This window comes from Bison bison, unplaced genomic scaffold (genome assembly GCF_000754665.1).
Source record: "Bison bison bison isolate TAMUID 2011002044 unplaced genomic scaffold, Bison_UMD1.0 scf7180017864366, whole genome shotgun sequence".
NCBI lineage: Eukaryota > Metazoa > Chordata > Mammalia > Artiodactyla > Bovidae > Bison > Bison bison.
In genome coordinates, this window is record NW_011494938.1 from 957,703 (window position 1) to 968,214 (window position 10,512).

Below are 10,512 nucleotides of genomic sequence, written 5' to 3' on the forward strand. Positions count from 1 at the left end.
TTGTCCAGATAAACAAAAATTATGTTGATATTTTTTGACACTCTGTTTTTCTGTCTCCTTTGAGTTGGCAGACACTATCCAGATGGTCAGTGGGGTATTTGAGATTCTCTTTTTTTTTTTTTGGCTATGCAGGGTCTTCATTGTGCCATGTGGGATCTAGTTCCCTGACCAAGGGTTGAACCCTAACCCCCTGCATTGGGAGCATGGAGTCTTAACCATTGGACTAAGAGTGAAGTCCCTATTTGAGATTCTTATACCTTAAACAGCAGGGAGGGCTGCCAGGCTAATAATACTAGTTGAGAGTTAATTATCATCTGTCCATTTTTCACTCATGTATTAATCCATGTAATTATTCAGCAAACTTGTCAAGTTACTGTAGAAGAGACACTGCATTGAATGTTGGAAATACAAGAACAAATAATACGGTGCCCCTGTCTTCCAGGAGCTTACAGTCTAATGGCCAAGGGTGGAGAGGTCAGAAGAGACTAGAGTATGCCATATGTGCCTTGTAATATCTGGTGGTGAGGTCTGGAAAGACTTGAGAAAGGAAGAGACACTGAGCTGAATCTTAAAAGCCTGAGGATACCTTCATCAGGCAGAAAAGGTAAAGCATATGCATGAATGTGCCTACTTTTGGGGGAAGGTACAGAACTTTCCATTGAAAGGAACAGCCTGTGCAAACTATCCCATAGTGAAAGAGCATGCCCAGATGCACTTCTCTATGGAGTTAGACAAATTTTTTGATGTCAATACATTAAATCCTGACTTCCTCATTTGCAAGTGTCATGAAGACCAGTTTAACCTCTTTCCCTGAAAGTATAATAGGACTCGAACCTCCTTAACAAGAGAATTTTTCCTTATACACATACCCCAAGGCATCTTCCAGAGTTGAGGAAAATCTCCCCGGCCAAGAGTACTGATTACCCAAGCTAAGCAGGAAGTTGGCCCACTTCCACAGCAAGCTTCAAGAACATGCCAACTCAGTTTGGCCAACCCAAAATGGGCAAACGCATTTTGGAATACACAAGCTTCTCATACCTTGGATGTTGCTAAAAATTCCGAGAGGTCTTAAGTTAAGCCTATCAAAGGGTCTGTGAGTTCTTTGAACAGAGCAGTCTCCCAGGCCCTGGTATACATAGTCATTGTGGGTCCTAATGTAGTAACTGCTCTGCATATTAACTAAACAATGCCAAACACATTAACTCATAGGATAATTCTAGGGTGAGAAGGTCAAGAGTTTTCTTTACTAACTAACAGAGGAAGAATCAGAACTTTGTGATATGACCAATGTTACATAGCTAGTAAGTAACAGAGCTAGGACCAAAGCATTGTCTTTTCATTTGAATCCTGAGTTGATCATCTAGAACCCATCTTGTGTTCATTACGGTTTTATTTTTCTCCACTGATAAGAGGCGGACAGCTTGAGATTGCTACAGCGACTCAGGATTGCTGGCAAGAACTGACATTCTTTTGTCTGTCTGGTTCATTTTCCTTGCTTTCCAGGCCTTTGTCCCTCTGCTTGTCCCCTCCTGGTCACCAAATGGCAGCTGCAATTTCAGGCCTTGAATTTGCTCTCTCAGAAGGAACGAGGTGGAAGTAGCAAAAGGACAAGATGGGTAAAAGCTGATCCTGTCCCTTTTTATTTTTTAATTGGAGGGCACAATATAATGTTGGTTTCTACTACACATCAACATGAGTCAGCCATAGGCATACGTATGTCCCCTTCCTTCTTGAAACTCCGTCCCACCACTCACCCAATCCCACTCCTCTAGATTGTCACAGAGCCCCCATTTGAGCTTCCTGTGTCTTACAGCAAATTCCCACAGGTTATCTATTTTAAATATGGTGATGTATATATTTCTACATTACACTCTCAATTCATGCCACTCTCTCCCTCCTGTGTGCACAAGTCTGTTCTCTGTGTCTGTGTCCCTACTTCTGCCCTGCAAATAGTGAATTAAAAAAAAAAAAAACCCTTTTCTGAAGTCTCACCAAGGGACTCCTGTTTACCCCTGTTTGGCCAAAACAGTGTTACATGGTCATCCCTAGCAGCAATGGATGAGAAAAGAAGAGCTTTGCTTTTGAATTTCTACAGTAGGAAAAGGCAAGGGAAGGGAGGGTGATGAATAACTCCTGGGAAAAGTCATCTTTTACCATGCCCATCATTGGTCAGCTTGTTAAATATCAATCTTAATTTTCATTAGGTATTATTATATAGACTATATATTATTATATAAATACTAGGTAATTTATTATGAAGATCTATATAATTTATTATATAAACATATAAAGAAAAACTTTATAACTATATTAAATTTATATATGTAATATTTATATGCATATATTTATTTATATATACGTAATTGCTGGTAGGGAGGGCGAGAGAGGTTGGAATTTCAGAATATTTTGAACAAAAAACAACTTTGCCTCTCATTGTTCTGACCTTAGTGTTATTACACAGAGATTACTAAAACTTAGGAGTGCTCTAACTTGCCATAAATATATCAGTTAGGTATCCTTCTCTATTTTTCTTCTATAGAAATATTAAAACCTACATGAGATAGAGAAGATAATAATGAACTCCAGTCACAGGTTGATAGGTGTACCTATAGGCTATCTGAAAATATGATCATTTTGTTAGTCATGTTTTGTCTGCCTCTCCCTTTTTCCTCTGGAATATTTTAAGCAAACTCATTTCAATATACTAAAATGAATTATGCCTGTGTGTCTCAAATTTCTTTTTTCTAACGAGAGACTCTAAGGAGTTTTAACGTGATTTTGAAAAAGTTAACTGATGGGAAAATGTTATTTGAAAGGTCTCTTTCTCTCTCTTTCCATATTTTGTCCTCTTATTACATAAGTAACAACAAATTGAGAAAAGAGAGAGGCAGATAAGCTTAAACACCTGAAAAGCTAGATTTCAAAAGAACTGGGCATCCTAAGGGAGTATGCATCACCTCTCTACCACACAGAGCAGGATTTGTTCCCCTTGCCCCCGACCCCCGCCACTTAAAATGTAAGTCACAGCTATGTATCATTTAGAGTACCACTGAAGTTAACAAATGTAGTAATTAGTATTCTATTCAGGTTTATATTCTTTAACATTAAAGAAAAAAATGTTTCCTGAATCTCGAACCGATGGTCGCTTCTTTGGAACTGCCTCAATTATCCTAGTGAGAAGCAATTCCAATAAGAACTTGGCCTTTCCTCCTCTTACTAGAGATTTTGATTACTTTGACCTGCTGCTGCTACCTTATCCTTAAAGACAGAGGTCCTCATCCTCTAGGATCTAATGCCTTGATGATCTGAGCTGGAGCTGATGTAATAATAATAAAAATTAAAGTGCACGATAAATGTAATGCACATGAATCATACTGAAATCATTCCTCCCCACCATCCCCACCCACCCCCCAACCCCAGTCCATGAAAAAATTGTCTTCCATGAAACTGGTCCCTGGTGCCAGAAAGGCTGGGGACTGTTTCTTTAAGACAAACTATCCAGAGTATTAACAACTATCCCTGGTTAAAGAAATACCTTATGTATTTATTCATCCCTGAAGACATCCATTCATTTCCTAACACTTTTTGGGTCTCATACCTGTATCTTATCACTGAAATCTTTAAGGATGAAAATCCTGGTAAGAAACTGTAATCACATCTCTCTTTTCACAAAGCTCAGGAAACCCACATCCTGAAAACACTATGTGGGAATCAGGTTAAAAATTGGTTGTTCTCTAACCATCTAGAGAGTAAAAATGTAGAGAGTAAAAATGCCAATCTGAACGTGTGTTTGTGAAAAGGCATAGTGGCAGGATGGCAGGGTGGGAAATGCGCCTGGCTGGAAGGATCTCTATATGTGTATTTTTATCATCCATGTGTTGGATGAAGCGGAGAGCTGCCAGATAGCTTCTTTTCGACAGCTTGGAGTTACTGTTGGGAACAGATCCATGTATGGAAGCGAAAGCCGAAAGGCACAGATAAGCAGAGATCCAGCTATGCAAACCATGTTTAGAGACACTTAAACGACAAGCATCCCAGGTTCTTTCTTTCTGGTAAATTTGGAGAAGCCATCACCCCGGGTCTTTTTTCACAACCAGCCCATGCAGACTGATCGGCCAGCTCAACCAGAGGTAGGTGCAGGGCTTTTGTGATGAAACGTTTCTAAAGGGTCATTTGTGAATATTCCCTCCCAAGCTCTTGAGGTCCCTTAAAGGAAGCTGCCAAATAATATTTTGAAAAAAAGAAAGATTTGGTTTGGGGCTGGTGACTAAGAGGTATTTAACAGCTCTGCCTTCACAAGACAGGGCAGCTTGGTTACAGAGGGAAAGTGGCCACAAAGAACTGCTCCCAAATAGAATTCTTTTCTCTGGGGTCACTTACTGTTTAGATTTCTGTGGATACGAATCTCCCTCAATATTGCCAGCACCTTGGAAACGGGCCCCAGCTTCCCGTGGGTTCCGATACTGTGTATTTTATGGGAGGGAGGTAAGCTTTGCCCTCTTCTTTGCTTGCTCGTCGGAATCCAGCGTAAACTCACATGTGTGGCTAGTTCTTCCTTAGACCTAGGAAGAGCTGCTTGTAAACGACATTATTATTTTTGGCAGCTGAAGTCATTTTTGCAGTGTTTCTCAGTAGATGGGAGGTTGATTACATCCCGTTCAGAGATTCTTGGTTTGTTTTCACAAACATGGGGTCTTGCGCAAGTTGAAATTGCTGCAACCAGCTGTAAGCACTAGACTTCTCAGTACCTTCAACGTTTCTCTCTTTGTTGATAATGACTGAAAACTAAGGAGCTTGAGGGGAAAGCTATGTGATGATAATTTTGCCATCAGTGATGTTCAGGGGATGGTATATTGTGGCAGAATCACAAAAGCTAGATGTCTTGGGGTCCCAAGTAAAAGCAAGAATATGAAGACAAGAACAGTGTCAGAATCACTATGACTTTAGTTTCCAGGATGCTGGTTAACCGAGCCAAAGCTTATCAGATGCATGTTGAAATGCTACTCCAGCTAATTACCAAATGGTAATCATTAGATCATTAAGCATTTCTTTTAAAATTGTCAGCAAAATCTATGAACTTCTGCAAAACACAAAAGTGGGGGGGCGGATTTGCAGCTCATAACTATAAAATGTCTGTGTGTTTTCAAGACTGAATTAAAAGCATTTTTACACAAGATAATGGAATTTAAATTCAAAATTTCCCTCATTGAGAATATTGTGTCTATGTTTCACGGAAGATTTGAACCAACTCTTCATTTAAGTATGTTTTTAATCTTAAGATAGAACATGAGAAGAAAAAAAAAAGAAAGAAAAATTGAGTGTGATTCTTCCTTCTCTGATGACATATATGATACGGAAAATGATTAATAAACAAATGTTAAGAAAATAATAAAAACAGCTTGTAATACTGACCAAGGAGATGGTCTTTGGATAAATTACATATCTGGGAAAAGGATATAGGCAAAGCGACTTAAATTGTGTGGTGGGTTTCTTCAAGTTGTGGATGTTCTCTAAGACCAAAAAATGTGCCAGGGAAAGAAAAAACAAGGTTTTATTTCAATAAGAATACATTATCATTACTAAAATAATTATCATTCTAAATTTTCATCAAATTTAGATGTCTAGTCTATTTAAACTGACAGCATGTTATATTAACAACACATTCAAACTAACCTTTCTACATCTCTAAAATAAGCTATTTTACTTTATCTAAAAATACTAATATTCTATATCTGCAGGCGAGAGAGAGAAGGAGAGAGAATAAACTATGCCTTCTCTTTTTAAACTAACAGAGCTAACTAAACTGTCATAACTTCAGCTAAAGTGGAACAGGCCTTCAAAAGGATGGAGTTAAAATAATTAAACACTACATACCAGCCGGCTTTCTGAAAGAAATAGCACAGCAAGAGTTTTGGCAATTTTCAATATATAAAAGGTTAATCTAAATGATGTCACTAGTGTTTGTAATCGGATGCAATGCATGTATGACATCCACTGTTTCTCATTTGCTTATTGCCAAGTGCATTTCAAGTGTGTACCCCTCGTGAGAAATGTCTGTTCCTGTTTTTTCTTTAGTAAACAAATTTATGAAGTAATAAAGAATTACTTACTACTATTTTATATATACAGTATGTCATCTATGAAAAAAAATTTTGACCATAAACTACTTGCCCTTTTGACTTATGACTTCTTAAGTATTTGGTGATGACTGTACATGTTAGAAAATCTTGAGCTCATATTTTGAGAAGAGAATTGGAAGTATTGACGGTCTTACGTGAAAAAAATATGACTTGAATGCTCTATGCTATAGTTAGCTGAGGTAGAAGCAAATTCACAGAGACCAAGAATGATAGACAAGTTGAATTTTGTCCTGAAAGCATAGAGCACAGATTTGAGGTGTCTGTCTGTGAAGGGCCAGACCAGATAGCTCCTGAGCCTGGCTGCTACCAAAAGAGCAGGAGAAACAGATGTTTTTAGGGGCTTTGATGTGAACAATATCCCTTAAAATGTTTGGGGAGAATTTGTATGAAAGTAAGAGTAGAGATTTGCTTTTCCAGAGGCATGGAAAATGGTGACCCAGAGGAAAACCCATTAAGTTTCAAGGAAATGAAAATGATTACTCTAAGGAAAAGAGAATCTATTGGGAACTTAAATAAAATAAAAATTTCTCTAATGATTAAAACTGGACATTCCATGGCAGATAATTATTAAAGTATCTTTAAGATATAAAAAGCATCAATTCGAAAGTATCAGTCTTTTTGCACTCAGCCTTCTTTATGGTCCAACTATCACATTCATACATGACTACTGGAAAAACCATAGCTTTGACTATATGGACCTTTGTCAGCAAAGTGATGTCTTTGCTGTTTAATACACTGTCTTGGTTTTTCATAGCCTTTTCTTCCAAGGAGCAAGAACCTTTTAATTTCATGGCTGCTTTTGAACTGTGGTATTGGAGAAGACTCTTGAGAGTCCCTTGGACAGTAAGGAGATCAAACCAGTCAATCTTAAAGGAAATCAACCCTGAATATTCATTGGAAGGACTGATGCTGAAGTTCCAATGTTTTGGCCACCTGATGTGAAGAGCCGACTCACAGGAAAAGCCCTGATGCTGGGAAAGATTGAGCACAGGAGGAGAAGGGGACGACCAAGGATGAGATGGTTGGAAGGCAACACTGACTCAATGGACGTGAGCTTGAGCAAACTCCAGGAGACAGTGAAGGACAGAGGAGCCTGGTGTGCTGCAGTTCACGGGGTCGCAAAGAGTCGGACACTACTTAGCAACTGAACTACAACAAAGAAATGAAAGGGGACAAGTTACCATGGCACTTAGTCTGCTGAGGAGAAAATGGCCTTTTCCATTCCATCGACACCTTGCCATGAAATGGGCCGTGGTCCTCGACTCCTGAAAATCACTGGGCGGGGAGTGGAGGAGGAGATGTCCACTGTACCCTTGGTGGACTAAATATTCTTATGGGAGTTCAGGCAAAGGCAGCTTCTTCTTTTAATCCACCCCAGGAAATTCTAATGTGCAACCAGCACTGAGAACCAGTTTCTTTTTGCAATAAAAAAAGTGGTCATCAGTCCAGTTTATTTGGTTGAGGGGAGTTAATAGAACAGCTGAAGATAAAAAACATGCTGTTTCCCAGAAAGGTGATTTCTTGGAATTTTGATTGTAGTAATATTTTCTGACAGAAAGTACCTATTGAAAGGTTCCAACATATTAAAAAGCTTTCACTAGATATAGATCTAGTTCGTATCACTCATACCCCCTGGCCTGAATGCTGGCCACAATTATTGAAAAGTAAAAATATATATGTGTATATGTGACGTTATGGATCTTAACTACAGCTGCCAAGTGAAATTTCATATTGTTTTAGCTAATTATCAAACAGCCATCTGAAAGTGCATATTAATTTTGGATAGCAACAGTTTTCTATGGATTAGGAAAATCATTGCCTTTTTTGCCTTTCTAAGTGTCAAGAACTTTGGAGAGAGGGTGAATGATTTTATGCAGAGGATATATTAATTATCATGTATTAATAAATATGAATAAGAAACTAAGACTAGCCACAATACTAAGAGGCTGTGTAGGGCCACACAAGACTCCTTGCACTTGTCAGTAAGAAGTGAAGACTGGGCTCCCTGAGCCCTGCAAAAATGATTCTGGGTTGAATGTAGATAGAGGATAAATAACACTTTTAGATTTCAGCTCAGGTTATAGCAGACTATTTGAGAAAGGGAGTGGAAGCAGTGATTAGAATGATGACTGCTGAGGATAACTTCAGTCTGACAGCCTAGGTTTTAGGTCTGCCTTCAATGTATTAATGGCTAAGTGACTTTGGACAGGTAACATCATCTTTGTAAGCCTCTATTTCCCTCTCTGCAAATTGTGGATAGCAATAACCATATCAAAGGAGTTAAGTAGCAAAGAGCAAAAAAAGAGTTTAGCTTAATTGCCTGTAAATGGTGGTACCATCTTTGTAATCAATATTAAAATCAGATGTATTTTTCTTACAAGACTAATTTCCCTGTCATTAGAAATACTAGACAGAAGAATGATCACATTTTAGAGTATATGAATTCTTGAATTCCTTTCAATTCAGTTTCTAAAGTTAACCCACCACTCATACTGTTCATTTGGGAGATACTGATTCAGTTCAGTTCAGTTCAGTCACTCAGTCGTGTCAGTTAATCACAAACATTGACTTTCCCTCTTACTCCAAATAATATCATGGTGAGTCTGGAAACTATCATTTAAGATGTCAAAAATAAATATAGATGTATATTCACTCACAAATATGAAAGACATACAAAAACTATATCAAAAATAAAGTCATAAAAAAAATGAAGTCGTCGTAATAGATGAGAAGGATACCAGTTAACAAGACGTTTCCTTCCTTAATTGTTTTCTAAACAAATTCTGTTTTACATAGAGATAGATGAATCCGTTGAATATTTACCCTATTCAGAGCAATGCATTATATTCCAATTAATAATATGTTATTATAATAAAGTCTCTTCAACAGTTTGCCCTTTCAGAGATAAGATGCAATCATATGTAAAATGACATATATACTATTATGCTGTTATTATGCAATTATCAATTACAAGCTATTGTTGAATTTCATTTAAAGAAATAGAATTTTAACAAACTATTTCTAAATCTTAACTTTATTGATGCTGTACCCATATAGAAAATATTATGAAATAAAAGTTCTTTTTTTTTTTGGTTAAAAGCCTGAGTTCAAGATTCAGACAAATCAATAAAATTCCAACTATGCTTCTTATTGTCATTCTGGGCAAGACCTAATAACTGTCTTGAGGTGTGTTGAACTCTACTGTTTTCCAAAACACTTTCAAGGAAGTCATATATATTAATTTATAAATTCTAAAAATTACCCTACAAGATTGGCAGTCATTTTGCTAAAGAAGAGTGAAGTGAAGTCACATGCCCAAGGTCACACAGCAAGTAAACAGAAAAGGAAGAATTTGAAGCCTATTTTTAGCCTCTGTATTTTGCAGTCCCACAACTGTTTCTTGGCCTTTAAAAGATAGAAACAAATATATTAATGCTTAAAAAAATTAATGTACAAAAAATATACAATATAGAATCTGACAAGAAGTGAGAGCAAGCCACATTATTCTTCTTAGATTCAGTTCAATCACTCAGTCGTGTCCTACTCTACGACCCTATGGACTACTGGACACCAGGCTTCTCAGTCCATCACCAACTCCCAGAGCTTACTCAAACTCATGTCCATCAAGCCAGTGATGACATCCAACCATCACATCCTCTGTCATCCCCTTCTCCTCCTGCCTTCAATCTTTCCCAGCATCAGGGTCTTTTCCACATCAGGTGGCCACAGTATTGGAGCTTCAGGTTCAACATCAGTCCTTCCAATGGATATTCAGGACTGATTTCCTTTAGATTGACTGGTTTGATTTCCTTGCAGTCCAAGGGACTCTTAAGAGTCTTCTCCAACACCGCAATTCAAAAGTATCAATTCTTCAGCGCTCAGCTTTCTTTTTAGTCCAACTCTCACATCCATATATGACTACTGGAAAAACCATGGCTTTGACTAGATGGATCTTTCTTGGCAAAGTAATGTCTCTGCTTTTTAATATGCTGTCTAGGTTGGTCATAGCTTTTCTTCCAAGGAGCAAGAGTCTTTTAATTTCATGGCTGCAGTCACCATCTGCAGTGATTTTGGAGCTGAAGAAAACAAAGTCTGTCACTGTTTCCATTGTTTCCCCATCTATTTGCCATGAAGTGATGGGGCTGGATGCCATGATCTTAGTTTTTTGCATGTTGAATTTTAAGCCAACATTTTCATTCTCCTCTTTCACTTTAATAAAGAGGCTCTTTAGTTCTTCACTTTCTGCCAAAAGCATGGTGTCATCTGCATATCTGAGGTTATTGATATTTCTCCCAGCAATCTTGATTCCAGCTTGTGCTTCATCCAGCCTGGCATTTCACAAGATATACTCTACATATAAGTTAAGTAAGCA

The 10,512-nt window shown here is 37.8% G+C and overlaps 1 protein-coding gene across 2 annotated transcripts in view; it reads left to right on the forward strand.

Annotated features, from left to right (window-relative positions):
• Nucleotides 1–3,959: 3,959 nt before the first annotated feature.
• Nucleotides 3,960–10,512, forward strand: part of SLC8A1 (solute carrier family 8 (sodium/calcium exchanger), member 1) — a 451,994-nt gene continuing 445,441 nt past the window's right edge. The window contains exon 1 of one of the 2 annotated variants that reach the window (XM_010855550.1): nt 3,960–4,130. In XM_010855550.1, the coding sequence (XP_010853852.1) occupies nt 4,101–4,130 (30 nt within the window). In that variant the 5' untranslated portion in view covers nt 3,960–4,100. The remainder of the gene's footprint in view (nt 4,131–10,512) is intronic. The other variant, XM_010855555.1, reaches the window with a different exon arrangement.